The sequence below is a fragment of the Notamacropus eugenii genome, chromosome 5 (assembly GCF_028372415.1).
Source record: "Notamacropus eugenii isolate mMacEug1 chromosome 5, mMacEug1.pri_v2, whole genome shotgun sequence".
Lineage (NCBI taxonomy): Eukaryota > Metazoa > Chordata > Mammalia > Diprotodontia > Macropodidae > Notamacropus > Notamacropus eugenii.
This window is the reverse complement of record NC_092876.1, coordinates 370,373,910-370,396,018: the sequence shown is the minus strand read 5'-3', so window position 1 is coordinate 370,396,018 and position 22,109 is coordinate 370,373,910. Positions and strand designations below refer to the sequence as shown.

The window sequence follows — 22,109 nt, the reverse complement described above, 5'->3', positions numbered from 1 at the left end:
TTCTTAAAATCTGGCCAATAGTGTGGATTCTTAAAACCTTGCTGACCCCAGCGGGTGTTTTAGTAAATCTTGTCTCTGACTGAATGAAGGCTTGAGGTGAATTCTTTCAAGACAGAACCCACATCTTTTGCCCTTGACTTTCAGGGTTCCCAGCATCCCTAGACCGCAACAATACTTTCAAATATTTCTTTTGATCTTATCTTGCCAATCATTCAGGTTCACAGTCTTGGAAAACATCTTTGACACTTTTATTTCCCTTTATTTTACAAACACTTGCAATAACTTACCAAATCTACCTCCACAAACTCTCTTACCTCTGTTCCTTTCACTCCATTCTCGGGGCTTCTGTACCACTTCAGGTCCTCATCCCTTCCTGCCTGTACTATTGTAATAGCCTCCTAATTGGTCTTCCTGTTTCTAATTTTCCCCCTCTGCTATGCATTCTCCTATGAACCTGCCAAAATAAACTTTCTAAAGCACAAGTCTGACCATGCCATTTCCTTGCTCCAAAAATCTTCTCTATTTCCCTTTTGCCTCGGGCCTGAAATATGCATTCGCTACTTGACCTTTAAAGCCAGGGCTGCCTTTTCCAGGTCTTTCTCTTCATGTCTGAGCCTATCATGCTTATGTGCTTGCATGCTGTTCTCTGGACTGAGAGTTATGTCCTTTACCTATAATCTCTAGTTTCCTTCAGGGCTTTATTCATATACTACCTCATATACGAAGCTTATTTTGGTTGCCTTAGTGTATTCTTCCGCTTCAAATAACCATTTATATATTTAACTGTTAACATGTTGCATGACTTGAGTAGAAAGTAGGCTCCTCGTGGGTAGGTGCTACCATGGATTTTGTCTTTGTATCTGCAGTGCATATAGGTCTGAGAGAGGACTGACCAAATCGGGTCCTGGCCTTGGGAATATGAGCAGGATTGTCTGCTTGCAGTCCCTTCTCCACTTCCAGATGTGGCAGCAGGTAGAGACCCTTCTCCCACAATCTTTACCCCACTCCCTCTTACCCCCCTCTTACTCCCTACTCTTCCCAGCCCCCAGCCTACTACCAATGTCTACTCTCAGGACTAGGTACTCATTGGTCATTCCCCAGTTACTTAGTAATAGGGACAGAAACTGTAGTTTCATCAGTGTAGGGAATTCGTAAGGGAAGAAACTCACTCTACCAATGCAGGTTGGCATATTCTCATCTATGCTGCTGGTAGCTCAGTCGATAGAGCACTGGGCTTGTAATCAGGAAGAACTGAATTCAAATTCAACTTTAGACACTTACTAACTGTGAGATCTTGGACAAATCATTTAACTTTAATTTTGTCAACTGTAAAATGGGGGTAATAATAACATCTACCATTTAGTGTTGTTGTGAGGATCAACTGAGTTTATATTGAGCAAAGTAGGTACCATATGAATGTCTGTTCCCTCCCCAACACTTCAAATTCAGCATGGAATGTTAGAGTTGCTTATGGCATTGATTTTTTCAGAGGCAGACTTCTGGCATATGTCAGAGGTGACACATGAATCAGGTTCTCCTGGCTTCAAGGCTAACTTTCTATTCACTATTCCATACCTCCTTTTCTATACTCAGTAACAAGATAGTTGGATTGGATTTTATTGGAAACCACTAGTGAGTAGATTAAGAGTGGGAAATCTGCTGCCTCTGGCCCTATTGGTCCTCAAGTATGTGTGGCCTTTGACTAATCCAAACTTCATAAAACAAATATTCTTAATAAAAGGATTTGTTGGGTAAAACTTGGATTCAGTCAAAAGGCTGCACCCAAGGACCTAGAAGGACACATATGGCCTCCAGGTCACAGGTTCCCCACTCCTGGACATCTAGATCCATGGAGATAGAGCACCTCTACAATCCTTGCTTTTGTGACATGTTATTATTCAGTTTTTCAGTTGTGTCTGACACTTTATGAGTCCATTTAGGGTTTTCTTGGCAGAGATACTGAAGTAACTTGCCATCTCCTTCTCCAGCTCACTTTACTGAGGCAAACAGGGTTAAGGGACTTGCCCAGGATCACACCACAAGTTAAGTGTCTGAAGTCAAATTTGAACTCTGGTCTTCTGACTCCAGAGCTAGTGTTCTATCTGCTGTGCTGCTTTGTGTCATCGGGTCTTCTCAGATCCAAAACTGAGGTGTCTTTCTTGCCTGTTGCTTGCCCCAGGTATGAAAACGACTACTTTTTGTTGTAAAGACTGTGGCTATTAGAGCCTATACTTTGCTCCCAGAAAATCTTTGCCCCCACATATTCCCTAACATAGAATAATTGATGGACAGACTTTTTTCTCTTCTTTGCGGATGAGAAAAAGCATGATCTTAACTTCATGTAACTTCCAGAAAACATTTTAATGGGTTGTGAAAAAAAAACATTTCTAGCACAAATCATCCTTTTGCCTTAAACTCTGTAAATGGTTAGAATTCTTAGCTCTTACATGAATATTTGGTGTTTGAACTCTCCTTCCTAATATCTAATTTTTTGTTTTTTATTTAATTTAATTCTTCTAATTTAACATCTATCTATTTAATGTATTTTGAAGTTGTACCCATTTATAGTCGTTTTAGTTGTATCACAGGTTGTTGTTGTGTTTGTCCTTTGTGGACCATGACAACAGGGAAATGATGACATGACTTGTAGTTGATTTTGATTTGAGTGAGGGTCACCAGCCTCACTTTCTCCTCCAGAGACATCTGGATCAAGTGACCAGATATTCATCAGAATGACCAGAGATGGCTCAGGATGCAATGGGAGAGTGAATGTCAATGGTTACTCTTTGGAACAGCAACCCTGAGGGTCTTGCTTTCCCACTTTATTTTTTTTTTCTAATTCAAGTAGTTATATCTGAATCTTTGTAAACCCATTTGGGGTTTTCTTGGCAAAGATATTGGTGTGAGTTTTCCATTTCCTTCTCTAGCTCATTTTATGGCTGAGGAAACTGAGGCAAGTAAGGTTAAGTGACTAGTCCAGGGTCACATAGCTATAAGTGTCCAAGGCAGGATTTGAACTCATTGAAGATGAGTCTTCCTGATTCCAAGCCCAGTGCTCTGTCTACTGCATCACCTAGCTGCTATCTATCTATCTAGATATCTATCTATATGTAGTATGTGCTTGTATATATGTATATACACACAATGCATACATATACACACATATCAGTGTAAATAATAAAATTATTAAAAAATTATAAAGAAGGACTTTACTGCCTGAAAAAGTATTTATCTCTAATACTTTTTCAGGCAGTAAAATCCTCTTGTATAATTTGTACTGGTAGTTTACTCATGTGAATTGTGGTCTGGTCCTTGTAATACAAGACTGTTCTCCTTGAAAGGGATCAATTGGAAGTGAACACGTGACTGTTGATTTGCAGTAGATAACTTGATCTCATCTCCTTATGTACAGACTTGTGATTTTCAATTTCCCTGTAGAGCAGTGAAAGCACAGTACTTTGCAGTACTTTGCAGTCTTAGTACATCCCAGTACTTTTATCTGTAGTTCTGTGCTCTCATTTCAGGCTGGAAAAATAGGGAAAGCAGTCCTTTCTCTTTTTATTTATTTATTTAGCCAGAAAACTCCCTGCAGATAACTGCAGAGATGTCAGGAAGACACAAAACATTGCAGGCTGTGAGCTCTAGTGTTTTCAAAAGAGCTAAAGTGCCTGACTTTTCTTCAGATTTGTGTACTCTACCATATAGTCTGATAACTGAGAGAAGGGGTGTTTTGTTATTTTTGTTTTTCTTGGAAAGACTATGGTGAGGAAAAGCTCTGCATTGACCAAGCACGAGAAAAACAGGTAATATGTCTGATTTTAGTTCATTCTAAAAATTTTTTATAAGCAGAATTCTGCATCACAGGCATGTCATCCTATAAAAGAGTAAACATGTGCTTGCCTGATGTACTTTATTGCTTTGAAATTCAGTAAGTACAGAATTAAGCTTTAAACATGATGATTGAAAAGCAGTTGTCATTATTAAATAGACAAAGACAGATGGCTTTGTGATCTGTAGTGTTCTGACCTATTTATAATGATGCAGAACACACCAATATTAAGGAATATAAGCGGAGGGAAGGGGGTTATTCCCATTAAGATGACATTCCAGATAGAATCTTTCAGGTTCCACTTGTCTTGGTTCTGATTACTGCTCCATGTAACTGTGTTATGTCACTGTCTTCCCTTATCTGGCTACATAGTCTGTTTCTAGATATCAAACAATCTCCCTAACCTGTTGGTACCTTTAGATTATTATGACAATTAGGTCATCCCTTAAGCCCCTTGAACAAAAATTTTATCTTCTAGGGTTCACAAAATATGCACACAAGAACTGAAAGACTAAGTCCTACTATGTCCTATACCTCTCCTTATTAAGGAAAGGTTTATAGATTGATAAGTTCCGAGCAGTTTTACAGGAGGGCCCTAAGGCCATGGCATACCTAACTTTTTTTTTTTTAAATCATTCAACTACTTGTTTTTAATAATTAAGGAGAAGAGTCAGAATGAATTCAGTAAAACTTATATTCTGCTAGTTCTTAGGGACTTAATCGATTCTTTTGTCTCCACAGATTCCTCCTAAGGAAAGGAATTTTCTTTACTGGTTAACATAAGTTATTTCATTTACACAACAAATATTTTTGTGTACCTACCATACCTGAGGCATTGTGGGCTATAAAAAGACGATGAAAATATAGTTCCTGCTCTCATAGATTTCATAATCTAGTGAGGGAGACAAGATTTCTATAAACTGAAAATTTGTATTTTTGTACTATGAAGTACAGATAGACAACAGAATAAAGAAGAATGTGAATTGTGCCATGTTTTACAAAGATGGCTCAGGATAGAATTCTTAACCAAACAATAGGTAGAGATGACTATAAAAGAGAAAATAAACAAGTTAGGCTATTTAAAATTAAAAAGCTTTTGTATGAAAAAATCAATGTGGCAAGAATAAGAAGTGAACCTTTATTTTGGGGAAAAACACTTTGCTTCAGATATCTCTAATGAGTGTCTAATACAAAGTACATAGAGAATTAACACAAATATGTAAGAGTGAGTCATTCTCTAATAAAAATGAATTCTTAAGGATTTGAAGAAACAAGAATTGCAAGCTGTACATAACTGCAGGGAAAATTCTTTCATATAACTTATGACAAGAGAAATACAAGTTAAAGTAACTCTGAAACATATTAAATGGACAGGAAATAGCACTGAGAATTGTCAGATACAGTGATTTTTCCCCTGAGCATAAATGCTTTAGAACTTTATTTCTACCCTCTCATTTACAAACTTTCTCAGAATTAAAAGTTTTTAAAATATTATTTGTTAATTTTTAACATTCTTTTTTTTTTAAAAAAATTTGAGTTCAAAATACTCTCCTTCCCTAAATTTTATCGCTTCTCCCATGCACTTAGAAGGCAAGTAGTATAATATCAATTATACATGTGAAATCATGCAAAACATTTCCATGTTAGCCATATTTTTTAATAAACAAGAAAAATAAAGTGATAAAATTATACTTCACTTTGCATTCAAAGTTAATCAGTTGTCTCTCTGGAGGTGGATAACATTTTTTACATCATGAGTCCTTTGGAATTGTTTTGGATCATTGTATTGATCTGAGTAGCCAAGTCTTTCACATGATCATACTTATAACATTGATGTTACTCTGCACAATACTTTCCTGATTCTTTTCACTTCCCTTAGCATTGGTTCATATAGATCTTACCATGTTTTTCAGAAATCACACCCTTGTCATTTCCCATAGAACAATAGTACTATATCACGATCTTGTGTCAATTTGTTCAACCATTCCCCAATTAATGTTTTACTTTAGTTATCAGTTTTTTGCCACCACAAAAATAGTTGCTATAATTATTTTTGTACAAATAGGTCCTTTTCGTTTTTCCTTGATCTCTTTGGGATACAAAGCTAGTAGTGGTATTGCTGGGTCAAAGGGCACACACAATTTTGTAGCCCCTTGGGTGCAGTTCCAAATTGTTCTCCAGAATGGATAGACCAGTTCACTACTCCATCAATAGTTCATTAGAGTACTTATTTTTCCCTCATTCCCTACAGCACTTATCATTTCTATTAAGTGAGAGATGGTATTTCAGAGTCATTTTAATTTGCCTTTCTCTAATCAATAGAGGTTTAGAGTATTTTTTCATGTAACTACAGACAGGTTCGATTTCTTCTTCTAAAAACTGCTTATTCATATTCTTGAACAATTTGTCAATTGGGGAATGATTTTTATAAATTTGACTTGGTTCTATATTCAGTGTATATTTGAGAAACGAGGTCTTTGTCAGAGAAACTTGCTGTAAAATTTTTTGATATTATTTCATTGTCTATGGTACATTCATATTAAACATATTTTCACATTCATTATGTTATAAAGAAGTATTAGAAACAATGGAAAGAACCATGAGAAAGAAGAAGCAAAACACTAAAGAAAGGGAGCAAATAGTATTCTTCGATCTGTATTCAGACTACATAGTTCTCTCTCTGAATGTGGATAGCATTTACCATCATGAGTCTTTTGGAATTGTCTTAGATCCTTGCATTTCCAACTTATTTCTGTTTTTTTTTTTAATTTTTATTTTTTAATTTATTTATTTAACTTTTAACATTCATTTTCACAACATTTTGGGTTCCAAATTTTCTCCCCATTTGTCCCCTCCTCCCACCTCAAAACACTGAGCATTCTAATTGCCCCTATCACCAATCTTCCCTCTCTTCTATCATCCCTCCCTTCCCTTGTCCCCATCTTCTCTTTTGTCCTGTAGGGCCAGATAACTTTCTATACCCCATTACCTGTATTCCTTATTTCCTAGTAGCAAGAACAGTACTCAACAGTTGTTCCTATAACTTTGAGTTCCAACTTCTCTTCATCCCTCCCTCCCCACCCATTCCCTTTGGGAAGGCAAGCAATTCAACATAGGCCATATCTGTGTAGTTTTGCAAATGACTTCCATAATAGTTGTGTTATGTAAAACTAACTATATTTCCCTCCATCCTATCCTGCCCCTCATTGCTTCTATTCTCTCTTTTGATCCTGTCCCTCCCCAAGTGTTGACTTCAAATTGCTCCCTCCTCCCATTGCCCTCCCTTCCATATCCCCCCCACCCTGCTTATCCCCTTATCCCCCACTTTCCTGTATTGTAAGATAGGTTTTCATACCAAAATGAGTGTGTATTTTGTTCCTTCCTTGAGTCAAGTGTGATGAGAGTAAACTTCATGTTTTTCTCTTACCTCCCCTCTTTTTCCCTCCACTAAAAAGTCTTTTGCCTGCCTCTTTTATGAGAGATAATTTGCCCCATTCCATTTCTCCCTTTCTCCTCCCAATATATTTCTCTCTCACCCCTTAATTTCATTTTTTTTAAAGACATGATCCCATCCTATTCCATTCACTCTGTGCTCTCTGTCTCTGTGTGTGCATGCGTGCGCGCGCATGTGTGTGTATGTGAATGTAATCCCAGCCACTACCCAGATACTGAAAAGTTTCAAGAGTTACAAATATTGTCTTTCCATGTAGGAATGTAAACAGTTCAACTTTAGTAAAGTCCCTTATGACTTCTCTTTGCTATTTACCTTTTCATGCTTCTCTTGATTCTTGTGTTTGAAAGTCAAATTTTCTTCTCAGCTCTGGTCTTTTCATCAAGAATGCTTGAAAGTCCTCTATTTCATTGAAAGACCATTTTTTCCCCTGAAGTATTATACTCAGTTTTGCTGGGTAGGTGATTCTTGGTTTTAGTCCTAGTTCCTTTGACTTCTGGAATATGATATTCCACACCCTTCAATCCCTTAATGTAGAAGCTGCTAGATCTTGTGTTATCCTGATTGTATTTCCACAGTACTTGAATTGTTTCTTTCTAGCTGCTTGCAATATTTTCTCCTTGACCAGGGAACTCTGGAATTTGGCCACAATGTTCCTAGGAGTTTCTCTTTTTGGATCTCTTTCATGTGGTGGTCAGTGGATTTTTTCAATATTTATTTTGCCCTCTGGTTCTAGAATCTCAGGGCAGTTTTCCTTGATAATTTCATGAAAGATGATGTCTAGGCTCTTTTTTTGATCATGGCTTTCAGGTAATCCCATAATTTTTAAATTGTCTCTCCTGTATCTATTTTCCAGGTCAGTTGTTTTTCCAATGAGATATTTCACATTCTCTTCCATTTTTTCCATCTTTTGGTTTTGTTTTGTGATTTCTTGATTTCTCATGAAGTCATTAGCCTCCATCTGCTCCATTCTAATTTTGAAAGAACTATTTTATTTCAGTGAGCTTTTGAACCTCTTTTTCCATTTGGCTAATTCTGCTTTTGAAAGCATTCTTCTCCTCATTGGCTTTTTGAACCTCTTTTGCCAATTGAGTTAGCCTGTTTTTCAAGGTGTTATTTTCTTTAGCAAGGTGTTGACCTGCTTTTTATGCTTTTCTTGCATCTCTCTCATTTCTCTTCCCAGTTTTTCTTCCACCTCTCTAACTTGATTTTCAAAATCTGAGCCCATGGAATATTTATTCTGGATGTTTGGGATACAGAAGCCTTGATTTCTGTGTCTTTCCCTGATGGTAAGCATTGTTCTTCCTCATCTGAAAGGAAGGGAGGAGATACCTGTTCACCAAGAAAGTAGCCTTCTATGGTCTTATTTTTTTTCCCTTTTCTGGGCATTTTCCCAGCCAGTGACTTGACTTCTGAGTGTCATCTCCACCCCCACCTCGCCTCCAGATCTGCCCAGCCAGTGCTTGGGGTCTGAGATTCAAATGCTGCTTCCCAGCCTCAGGGCTTTGTGCGGGGGCAGGGCTGCTATTCAGTGTGAGATTAAGTTCAGGTGCTCAGGTGGGGGCAGGGCCACCACATGGGACTCAGTTCCCTCAGGAGGTTTATGTAGAGCCCTTCAACAATGGATCCAAGCTGCTGCCTGCTTTGGGAGCCCTTGTCCCCTGCTGCCTCCACTGCTGCCTCCTGAGGGGACCTGAGTTATGGGGACACCCCACTTTCCTCTTGACCAGCCAAACAGACCCTCTCACCAACCTTCGGCACCTGTGGGTGGAGGGACCTGCGCTGCGGCTGGAGATTCTGTCCCTGAAGCCTGCTCAGATCTGCTCCTCTCCGTGCTGTGTGGCCAAGGCAGGGCTGGGCTCTGCTCCGGGTCAGGTGCGTGACAGACCTTTCGAGTCAGGTTTTCAGGTCTCTCTGGAACAGAAATCTCCTCCACTCTGTTGTTCTGTGGCTTCTGCTGCTCCCAAATTTGTTGGGAGTTCTTCTTTTCAGGTATTCTATGGACTGTGGGTTTCAGAACTAGCATATGTGTGTCTTTCTACTCCGCCATCTTGGCTCCTCCCCCTCCCAACTTATTTCTTAACTTTAAACTTTATGTTAAAGTTGGGCCCTGCTCTCCTTGGGATGGGGAGGCATTGTCCTAAGCTTCAGGCTTTTTCTGCTGTTATTTTCAGAGCTAGTTCTGGGGATTGCAGGTTTTCAGTGCTTCCAAGGTGGTGTGATTCAGGGAGAGGTATGGCCACTGGTCTGTGATCTGGTCTTTACCCTGGATGGGTAACCTGCAACCTAAAGCCACAAGCACTAGCACTTTTTGTCTTGGAACTTTGACCAACCACCAGCACTCCTCTTTGCTCTAGAACTGCACCCCAGAATGGCTTATGGTCAATAGAGTTGTCAATCAATGCTACCTGTACCGAGTGCCAGCAAAAGGTCACTGTTGGACCAGTTGTCTGACTCCCTTCCTGTCCCTAGGCTGAGAGCTCCTGAAGCTGCTGCTGATGTGGCCACTGTTGCTTCCATCTTATGTGTGGGCTTTGGATGGGCCTCTACCCTGTTTCATAAGCTTCTATTGACCTAAGTTTTCTTAGGCCAGAAAAATGTCTCACTCTGATCTTTTGATGGCTCTGTCACTCCAAAATTTGATTTGAGGCATATATTTTAAAGTTGTTTGGAGGGGAAGGTTGAGAGAGTACATGTGGGTTGCCTCTTATCTGCCATTTTCCTCAGACTTTTATCTCCACCTTCACATGGACAAACAGGAAAGAGGGGGAAAAACAGAGTGAGAATTTAGAAATGAAGGAATGGATCCAAGTAAGGAGGTTTAAAGAGAGAATTTGATGCCAGAAGCAGAGGTTTGGACTTGGGACATGAGAGAACTCTGAGGGAGCTTTAATATGTAAACTTTCTGCTTGTTTTAGGGTACAGGTCTGCATTCTTTTTTCTCGTTTTATTTTAGATTAAGACTGAGTCTCTCCATTTTGCCCAGGCTGGGCTACTAGTGGTCCCAATATCACTGATTGGCATGAAAGTTTTGACCTGCTCCATTTTTGACCTGGGGCCAATTTCTTACGGACTCTGGTAGACTACATCACCAGAGGCTCTCCATATTGATGCCAAACTTTGTATAGCTACTCAATGGGCTTAGCCCACTGTGGCTCAGAACTCTTGAGCTCCAGAGATCTGCTAGCTTCAGCCTTTTCTCATACCTAAGATTATAGGTTCTTTCTGAAGAAGCTTAGCCATACTTTAGCCAAGGATTTCAACTTAGCTAGAGAAGGTGGTGACTACTGACAATGGCAGGGAAAAGTGCCTAGAAGAGAGCAGGCTTAGGGAGCACACCAGTGTAAGTACTTTAGCCAAGATAGTCTCTAGTCTAGATGGGGGTGGGACAAATTCTTCAGCAGCTGCTAGCTGGGCATACTGAGGGAGATCTAAACTTTGGCTTCCCCAAAGGTCTTGTGGACAGCTGGCTTTGTGATGACAATAGTTCTTAGACTTCCTCATGGTGACTCTGGTAACTGTTGTCACCTGTTGAAGCTCATTCTTTTCACTCTTTTTCACTGTCTGGTTTCTTAATCCATCTCAGCTGCTGCTTCCATCTGGGCCTGTTTTCCTATTCCTCAGACTCTGGTACTGGTTTATTACTGTCACATTCTCTTCCTGACCTTGTCTCAACCTAAAGCTGTGGCATCTCTTGTTCTGTGGCCAGACAGTTTCTGTGGCTTCACTAAACTTCTTCTGTGGTCCAAGATAAAGAAGGAAAGAATCTTCCCTTTTGTTTCCTGCAGATAATTCATGGTTCAGAGAGCTAAACGCCCTGTTTCTTATTAATAATTTTTCTGGTATTTATAGCCTTGCCACAGGTAAACAACTCTTCAGAAAGCAACAAGCAAGCTCTAGGATCTCACCTTTAATATTTAAAATTCCCCTTTATGAAGTTTGTCAGAAGGTTTAGAAATGCTACCATAACCCTGGTTGGTGAAAGGCAGAATCTTCTAGCTGAATCCTTGTAGTAGGATTGTTATACTTAAAGAAAGTTTAAAGAAACTTGACTTTCAGTCAAGTGGCTGAATTACAGACCAGAGCAGCTGTCTGGAAAAGAATAGCACATTTGAGACTCAGTGAAGCCAGGATGTTTTTCTTCACAAGGCAGCTAACCAGTTCATATGTAGACTTGTTTTTGGCAAAGAACTTAACAATAGAATCTACAGTATGGACAAGAAGCTCTCTGCTTCCAGAGGCAACATAAAATGATGCACAAGGCAGTTATGTATTGAAGGGTCAGATGTTGTGCCATAGGGTCATTGGAGCCCCACCCTCAGAGCATAAGCACAGTGCCTGTTACTGCTGGCCCAGGTGGAAGAGGTTGAGAAGCCTGTTTCTGAAGAGCCAATATAGGGTATAAAGGAAGGACCCTGATCCCCAGTTCAGAGCAAGGGTAGATATTGTGACTGTTTTTGTTCTCCTTACCATGTAGAGATAAGGAAGGCGGTTACAGAGATTTTGTGGAGTTAGAACCCACAAGATATGGTGAGGATTCTGATATAAGAAAAGAGTCATGGATGTCTCCAGGATTGCCCATCTGAGTAATCAAAAGGGTGGGGCCACTCTCAATAGAAATAGGAAAGTTTGGTCAGAGAGTGGATTTAGGGAGGAAGATGGTCTCTGTTTTGGACATGTCAAGTAAGTGATCCCAGTGGGACATACCTATGTTGTTTTTGTATGCTAATAAATATGGGGCAAACCCTTGCAAATGTTATATCATTTTGTTCTCACAATAACCTTGTGAGGCAGGGGCTACTATTATCTCAGTTTTGCAGATGAGAAAACTGACTTGCCCAGGGTGATATATCTAATAAGTGTTTGAGGCTGAATTTGAACTTAATTCTTCTTGCGACTTGCTTCCTCATAATATAGTCCTACATAGTAGTCTTCAGGGTGTTTAAGGCTCATGTTTTCAATGTAGGAAATATTGAACAATTTATATCCATGTTGTGGTAAGACTTTTGTTTTGCCTTCTTTGTGATGAAACTTAGCAGGGGTGGCGAACCTGCAACCTTGAGGCCTCATGTGGCCTTCTAGGTCCTTGGGTGCAGCCTTTAGACTGAGTCCAAGTTTTACAGAACAAATAATTTTATTAAGGAGATTTGGTCTGTGAAGTTTGTATTCAGTCAAAGGGCTATACTTGAGGACCTAGAGGGCCACATGTGGCCTCAATACTGCAGGTTACCTACCCCTGAACTAAGGTCTTCTTGGGCCATCATAAAAGATACATGAGGTATAAGTTTTTACTTTTTAATTTAATTGAATTTTTTATAAGCTTTTACTTTTGCCAGTTAAATGAATCAGGTTCCCCAATGTGCAAACTTGGAAGTGAGGAGGGTGCTGTGTAAGGTTTCATGAAAACTTTAGGCTACTGGGGGAAACTATCTAGATAAAAGACTTCACCAACATATCCTACTAAATGGTTCTCTATTGTCAGTAATTTTTGATTATCTGTGTCTGTGTATAAAGAGATGGGGAGGAATATATATACGTATATATATATGCATATGTATTTTATATATATATGTATAATATATATGTATTCCCCAGTTGCTGTTATAAATTTTTTGTCTGCAATCAGATATATACATACATACATGTATTTGCATATAAATATGTTATATGTGTGTGTATCTGTAGCTAGATACACACACATACATATAAATCTCCAGTCACTGTTAATAGTTTAATGATAGCTATAGAACCTACATTCTTTTCTCTCCTAACCTAACAGCCTGGTCCTTTTGTTGTTCCAGCTAAATGGCACTTGGGAGTGTGAGGTGCAGAACTGACTTAGCTTAGCTCCTGAAGAGGAGGCAAATGAGCTCTCTTTTAAATGTTACTTTGGAGAAGCCTCACTCTGAGCAAATGAAAAACCAACAATGGTCCCAGAGAATGGATATGTCAAGAGGAAGACCCAGCTAGGGCAGGATTGTCTACTATCAGATACAGACACTGGGTTGGGTGCTTACTTGTTTTCATTGTTACCAGGGAGCTAGTTCCTTGTTCTCTTCTAGAGATGTGCTCGATGACCTCAAGTAGAGATGAGCCCTACAGGAGGAGAGAGTTCTGTACAGGTTGCATCAGTTCTGAAAAGATGAGAGTAGTAGGTGTAAAGTGGTCCATATACAGTCTGAGGCAGTTAGGTGGCACAATGCATAGAGTGCTGGGCTTAGAGTCAGAAAGACTTGAAAATCTGACTTTAGATGCTAAACTGTGTGACCTGGGACAAGTCACCATCAGTTTCTTCAACTGTAAACTTGGGATAATGACAACATGCACTTGTTGTGAGGATCAAATGAGATAATATTTGTAAAGTGTTTAGCACAGTACCTGGCACATAGTAGGTGCTATATAAACGCTTATTCCTTTCCCTTCCTTTTTTTAGTAAGCCCCTGCCTATCATACACCATGTTTGCACAGAGGAGGGTTCTAATCTGCCATGCTGGTTTTACTATGTTATCTAAACTCCACATTGCCTTTTTTTTTTTAAAGAAATGTTACCTTTGAAAAAAAATCAATGCTTTTATAATGCAGCAACTTTTATATTAAAAAAGTAATATTGGATAATTTTGTTCTGATAAACTAGTAGAATTTTAATATAGTCTTTCTTTCTTTAGACTGTTATGAATTACTGATTTTTTTTTTACAAATATGGATCCCTTAGAACTTTTTTCTGTTCGTTCAATATAATTAAATAAATTATTGTCAAACATCTACTAGGTATGAGGCTTAATGTTATATACTAGATTTTTTGTTGTTTTTCAGTCATTTTAGTCATGTCCAACTCTTCATGACCTCATTTGAGATTTTCTTGACAAAGATACTGAAGTGGTTTTGTCATTCCCTTCTCCTGCTCATTTTACAAATGAGGAAATTGAGGCAAACAGGGTTAAGTTATTTGACCGGGGTCACATAGCTAGTAAGGGTCTGAGGCCAGATTTGAATGCAGGAAGAGAGTCTTCCTGATTTCAAGTCCAGTACTCTATTCACTGTGCCACCTACCTGCTCCTTATCATATTTACTTGCTTATAAGATGAAGTAAATATTTAAAGACAAAAGAGAAAAGACTTTTAGGAAACAATGGTAAATCTCCCAATTCCTGGCAAGAGGGATAATTCCCTCTTGAAAGAGATATCAGGAAAGGAATGAAAGGGAATGAAGGATCATTACTTATAATTTGCCTATAATATCGTCTATAATTTGAATGAGTTTCAGCACTGCAGAATCTATCTCAACAAGCCTTGTACATGATTCACTCACACCCTTGGCTCTGGAATCTGTTGCTGGTTACTTATAGCTGTAGCTCAGTCTTCTTCCATGACAACTGTGCCTATATGACTTTTTTCTCCCCAGGACTTTTGGCATCTCAGTTTCTCTTCCTATGAGTCTGAATGATGAAAAGGACTGACTTATGAGTCTGAGTCAGCCTCCCTTTCAGTCCCAAGGTCAGGAAAAGAGTTGGAATATTCCTCCAGAGAGTAATTGAAGAGGAGGAGGAGGACCTCAGCATCCATCTCTAGCATCCTCATCTCTTGGTGATGGTTAGGGGACATGTGGCCAAATACAATGTATTTTTGTCTAAGATCAAGGGGAAAGCATTAATATGTGTGTGTGTTTGTGTGTGTGTGTTTACACGCAGGTGTGGAGGAGTTGTTAGAAAAGACCTCATAAGAAGTGGAACATGAACTAAAATTTGAAGGGAGAGCGTAAGTTGGGATGTACATGGTGAACGACAAAAGAATCTGGTGTGGTTGTCACATAGAATGCATGAAGGGTAGTAATGTGAAATCAGTCTGGAAAGAAGGGTTGAAGTCAGATTATGAAGACTTTAAATGATAACCAGAGGTGTTTGTGTTTTCTCCTGGAGGTAATAGAGAAGCACAGAAATTTCTTGAGAATGACATGGTCAGACTTGTGCTTTAGGAAGTTCAGTTTGGTAACTGGTCGGAGATTGGATTATTGAGGGAAAGCAGTCTTTACTGGAGGAAGGGAGATCCATTAGAAGTATCCAGAGGAGAGGTGGTGTCCATTTGGATATGAAGGATTTTTATCATCAATTGTCACTGACATAAGTGAAGTGTGGTATTCATCATGCTATCTCAGTTTTTTCCAGAAATTGATCTAGTAATGTACTCAAGTTTGCTTCTTTTGATTTAATTAGTGAATCTTTGGATTGGCAATTCTGTGGACCTTCTTATCTGGTAACTTTATTAAATAGGAAATTACTCTAATTTGTTTTGATTTTTAATTCCAGCATTTTATAGTTGTAAGTTTTCATAGAAAAATAATCTGTTCTAATCACTTTATTTGCCAGATGAGGAAACTGAATACCACCAAGGTTAGATAATTAGCTCAGGATCACATAATAAGTTCTTGACGAATCCATCCTGGCACCAAATGTGTAATACATTCTTTTTTTTAACTGCTCAAAAACATTCTGTTCTAGACTCTTACCTTGGATCAGTATCCAGATTACTGGTCTAAAGTTTATGTCATTCATCCTTTTTCTCACTTTTTGGAAACTGGAATACTATCTGCCTATCTCATCTTTTGTTTCATAGGAGTTTCCATATGTTGCTTTTGTTATTTTTCTGCCATATGTTAAACTTTTAAATTCTATATTCATTATGGTCATAAAACAGCTAAGTTCTTTTTGGATGTTTACTCCCCAGTCTCCAATATTGAAGTTATAAAAGCAACAATATCCTTGTTTTTGCTTATATTGCAGTTTAAAAATTATATGTGTTTCACTGGTTTTACCGAAGAGAATTATGGTAAAAGTATGTGTAGCAAAACCAGCCTAGGCAGCTCCTACTGTTGGCTGTTGCTGCTGCTGCTGTGCCTGCAGCTGCCTTAGCGGCTGCAGTGTTTTGGAAAATAACTCAGGATTAGATTATATGGAATCAATTTCCACACCACATGATGTACAATAATTCATAACAAGCATTAATGATTCCTGCTGAGCTGTCCTTAGATACTATGTTGTTAACTGGCGTTTTTTTCCCATCCCTTCTTCCTCATTAGTGGCTATGACTGAAGTGGATCAACTAGGAGTGGCTCTTTGTATCTTAGCAAAAATATAAAGGAAAGGACGTGCACACTCTTGGACAAGAGGAGCCTGTGATGAGAAGTTAAACTCATGAACACACTATTTTGGAGACATGGGATGTAGACATTCTGTCCAAAACGAAGATAGGAAATCTGAGAAAGGTAAGCAGTGTGACTATTGTTAATGAATTTCAGAGGAATATGATTTTTCCTCTTTTCCTTTGTTTCTTAGCATTGAATTGAGTGATCCCAAGTGATTTTTTTATGCAAGGCCTCATGCTTTTTTTCTTTAAGGTTTCATATTGAAGTAACCTGGAAAACTAGTTAATAGAATGATATAACTTCTTATTTATAGTGCTAAATTTCAAAACATTAAGTTTTAGATGATATTTTAAATTGAATTTTAGTTGAACATATAACCGAATCTATGTAAAAAGGAAAGTTAAAAATTCAGTGGAAAGATATTAGATCTCTACCCCTTTCTAAAATGTCCACTAATATAGAAACCATTTGCAAATAGGCACTCAGTATATGCCCATGTGACAAATGACCCAGGATTAGATTATGTAGGATGATTTTCCACAACAATGACATACAGAAATTTAAATTTAAAAACAAACTAAGCTATTCCAAAAACCTAATTTGATTTAAAATTTTTTAAGACAAAGATCAAATGAGTTTTCATATCTGTTCAACATTAGATTTCACCAGCACTGCACCATACTTTGAGAAATGTAAAAGTAAATTTTTTATGTACTTACATTATCTTTTTAAGATATAAATATTACTTTTTAAAAGTGCACTTTTTTCACTTACCACAATATAAGAAAATCTACCTTTTGCATGTAAGATGTAGAAACTTAAGAATTATTTATATTGTATTCTTTCTAAGTGTTAAATATAATTATCAGTGTCTTTCCTTAGAACTCACTGAATTTGCTCCTTGGTCTTTGTGAACGAGATTTACACAAGCAAAGTAAAATGAAAACTTGAGGCAATTATTTGGTAATTCTTGAGCACACTGTGGAAATCAACCTTGGCTTGAGGTACTCTATTACTTCACTTTAGGATGAGAGGTGGTCTGCACTAGCTAATGTGTTCTGATTTACTTTAAGAATCAAAATAGCTCTCTCACTCTCATAGCATTGTACCTTCTTGGCCAGTCATTAGGTACCAATGAGTAAGCTGTTCTCTGGAGTAGAAAAGGAACTTGAGAGAGGTATTAATACTTTGAAGGAATCAAGAACACCATGTCTTAAATTTTCTTTACGGTACAAATTATCCCCTGGGAGTAACATCCTGGAAGATTATGGGTAAGCGTGGATTCTACAGCTGTAAGAACCCAAACTCTCCGTAACAAAACCACATCTCTTGGATAAAAACAAACAAAACAATAAATAAACCCCACTGTTTTCTGTTAAATGAAGTTCTTTATGTGTGTGAAATTCTGTCACCAACAGAGATTCTAAAAGTTCGACTATCAGTGTGCAGTTGTTTATCAGACGTAGTTGTTTAAACGGGTTGCTTCATGTACTGGTGGATTCCTCCTTTTTGAAGGTTTTCAAGCAAAGGCTGGACAGCCACTTGCTGGGATATTTTAAAATGAGGATTCCTTTTATGTATGGTTTGTACTAGATGGCTATGAAGTGCCTTCCAACTCTCAAAGGGACTGAAATCCAGGATGCCTGCATTCTTGTCCCAACCGCCCCCCCCAACCTTGTGCACATCCCTTAATCTCTTAGCTTAGCTTCCTCATCTGTAAGATGAAAGGGTTAGAATAGAAGATCCCTAAGGTACCTGTTAGCTTTAAAATTCTGTAATGTAAAAATATTAGATTTATATAGTACCTTGAAAAAAATTTCTACACTGTTTATCTCACTTATCTATACATTTCTGAACAATTCTAATTCATAGTGCAGAAAGTTCCTTTTTATAGTCAATGATTTTAAAAGATTTTATCCTTTTGCAAATTATAGAATATTGTATATCATTCTGATTAGGTAATACCTTTTACTAGGTGAGAGAATCATTTCCTGGAGTCTTGCTATTATTTTGAAATAATATTTGTTTAAAAACAAATAATATTATAGATGTCCATTTGTATATTGGTGTTCATTATTAATAGTAATTCTGACATCAGACATTTATTACCTATGTGACCCTGGGTAAGTCACTTAACTGTAAAATGGAGATAATAATAGCACTTACCTTGTAGGGTTGGTGCAGGGGTCACGCGATATAGTATTTGTAAGAGGTCCTTAGCACAGTGTCTGGCACACAGTGTGTACTATATAAATTCTTTATTCCCTTTCCTTCCCTTGTACTTAGGCCAAAGCGGGAAAGATAGCACAACATTCTTAAAAAAGAGTAAATGAATGAACGAATGAATGCATTTTTAGTAGTTACTTATATGCTAAATATTGTTCTATGTGTTGGTGATAAAGATACAGAAGCAAGACAGTCCCTGCCCTCAGGAGAGGGAAACACATATATAAGGGACTTGTGGTCAGGGAAGGGTGTTTTGGGAAGTCACTGGGGTGGAGAGTGAAGGGATGGGGAATAATTCATAAGTCCTTTCCCAGAAATAATGACAGTATTAATTTGAGTATACATCTTGGAGGAAGAGTGGTTTGTGGGTAAGAGGTGAAGTGTGGTCTGAAGCCCAAGAATGGCAGGTAACATGTATGAATACAAGTGTATGTCAGTCACTTGGGAGGGAGGAGGGAAGAGAGCATTCCTGTTTGGTTTCCTTCTTCCTCCTTCCATCAGTCTCCACTTTTTCTACTAATGGGCATCTGCTTCATTTACAGTTCTGTATTATTACAAAAATTCTGACAGGAATATTTTGGTCTATACCACAATACCAAAACTGGTCATGTTGTAGGGCATAGGAACATAAACAAATACAGAAAAGCAGAAATATTAAAGACATTCTTTATAGACCACAAGGCAATAAAAATCATTTTGACAAGGGAATTAAGATTAAACGGAAATGAAGTAATTTAATCCTAAAAAAAAAAGTGTGAGTTACAAAGCAAATCATAGAAACAATAGAATAATTTAATCATAGAAAATTACAATGAAGAGACAACATACTAAAACATTTGAGATACGATAAAAGTAGACATTAGGGGAAAAGTTATATCCTTAAACACTTTCATCCACAAAGTGGAGAAATCATGATCAATACATTGATCTAAAACTAGAAAAGCAACACATAAAGCTCAACTGAACATGAAAATAAAAATTCTAAAAATCAAAAAGATTTTGTAACAAAACACATTTTAAAGCACAATTTGAACTGATAAAGTTAGAAGCCTTTTTGTTAAAAAAAAACTAATTCAATTGGTAGTTCTTTAGCTAGCATGATTTTTGTAAGAGAGGAAAACAAAATTACCAATACAAAAAAGGGAAAGGAGAATGCAGCAAAAGAAGAGGAAATAATGAAATCATTATAAATTATTTCACCCAATTAGATATCAATAAAACTGATACTTTACATGAAATGAATGAATATATACAAAAATATAAACCTCATGGTTTGTAATTAGAGAATTTAGGTGACTCATTTTCAGAGAAATTAATAAGCCACAAATAAATTTTCAAAGGGAAGAAACCCTAAAACCAAATAAATTTGCAATTGAATTTTATAAAACATTCAAAGAATAATTAATACCAAATTTTTTTCCAGTGAAAACAGGGAAAGACATCATCTTGCCAAACTTCTTCTATGAAATAAATATGGTCCTGATACATAATCAGGGAGAGAGAACACAAAGAAAGAAAGCTATCAACCAATATCTCTAATGAATATCAATGCAAAATTATTAAAGAAAATATTAGCAAAGTGGCTACAGAAACACAGGAAAAAGATTATATCCCATCAGGGTGGATTTATACCAGGAATGCAGGATTGCTTTAATATCAGTAAAAGTTTAAACATAATAGAAAATATTAATAACAAAAATTATTAAAATGACATTAATGGAAGCATAAAAAGTTTTTTTAAACAAAATGCATGATTTTATGTTAGAAAAAATACCAAAAAGAAAAGGTTGAATTTTCCTTATTATGAATTATCAACATCTGTCTAAAACAAAGCATCATTTATCATGCAAAAACATTGAAGTCTTTCCAGTAAGATCAGGAGTAAAGCAAGGATGTGCATTGTTATGGTCGTTATTTTTATGTAGTTATGGAAATACTAGCTATAGCAAAAAGAAAAGAATAAGAGATGATAAGAGACTGGAGCTCAAGAGAAAGACAAAGGGTCTTATGCAGTTTGGGGCATCATCTGCTTAGTGATTATTTAACACCTGGGAACTGACCAAGTGAGAGATTATTGAAATAAAAGAGAAAAGGTCATACCCATTGTGGGTATGGCATGGATAAACAAAGGAAACTGAGAAGAGGAAATCAGATTGGTGGGAGGAGTCTGTTTTACCCAGATTGATTTACGCATGTAGCCATGTGTCTGTGAGGATTAACAGTTTGTTTGAAGCTGAAACGTAAAAGTTAATCCGTTGAACTGCTACAGGAAAGGGAGCTATTTTACTCTCCTCTGCCCTCTGCCCTTGAATGGGCACCAGCCTAGTGTAGCTCCTTCTGTTCTCCTACTAGGAAGGATTTACTCTCAAGTCATTGCCCTTGTCTCCTCCTCTGCAGACATGGGGTCATTTGAATATGCATGGAGGTGAACAATGGGGAAAGTTAATATTACTGATGATTCTCACATCCACACTGACAGCAATAAAAAAATTGGTTCAATTTCATCTAAGGAAAAAAAACTAAGATGTAGCACTTAGTCAACCTGTTTTAGGATATTTATACAAAATATTTTAAAATGAATATAAGATTCACTCTCCTTTTTCTCAGGAGACTCAAACATACTATTTAGACCAAGGATATGAATTTCTCTCTCTCTCTCTCTCTCTCTCTCTCTCTCTCTCTCTCTCTCTCCTACAGAACCAGTAGCACAAATTAAAACAAAAAGTGTAAACAAGCTTTAATAAGAGGAGCATTTTGGAATGTTTTCCCACTTGGGCAGGAGAAATGATTATGAGTTGGAAAAAAGAGGAAGGGAAGGAAGAATAGAGTATATCACCTTCCTGTATCAGATCTCATGAAGAGAAAAATGAGTGAGGTAGACCTGAGTTCCAATCTGAACTCAGACACTTACTAGTTATGTGACCTTGGACAAGTCACTTAACTTCTATCTGCCTCAGTTTCTTCATCTATAAAATAGAGATGATAATGGCACCTACCTTCTAAGGGTTGTTGTGTAAAGAGTGAATTTCAAAAAACATCAGAATTGGAAGGAACTTAGAAGCTATCTAGTCCAATCCAGTTAGTAAATATAAGATGATATTCAGAGAAGACAAGGTTTCTATTTTTGAATTGTTTTTCAGTTGTGTCTGATTCTTCATAATTCCATCTGGAGTTTTCTTGGCAGATACTGGAGTGGTTTGTCTTTTGCTTCTCCAGCTCATTTTACAGATGAGGAAACAGGCAAACAGGGTTAAGTGACTTGCCCAGGGTCACATAGCTAGTAAGTATCTGTGGCCAGATTTGAACTTAGGAAGATGTCTTCCTGACTCCAACCTTGGGTCTCCACTGTGCCACCTAGCTGCCTTGAAGACAAGATGGCAGTCTTCAACTATTTGAAGGGTTTTCATGGAAAAGGAGAGATTTGTTCTAATTTGACCCAGGCACCACAGATGAAAGTTACAAAGA

At 37.6% G+C, this 22,109-nt stretch overlaps 1 protein-coding gene across 1 annotated transcript in view; it reads left to right on the top strand.

Moving 5' to 3' along the window:
• PPEF1 (protein phosphatase with EF-hand domain 1) overlaps positions 1-22,109 on the top strand; it is a 163,711-nt gene that overhangs the window by 9,863 nt on the left and 131,739 nt on the right. Inside the window, exon 2 of the mRNA XM_072614213.1 lies at positions 16,353-16,538. Within this exon, the coding sequence (XP_072470314.1) occupies positions 16,490-16,538 (49 nt within the window). The 5' untranslated portion in view covers positions 16,353-16,489. The remainder of the gene's footprint in view (positions 1-16,352; positions 16,539-22,109) is intronic.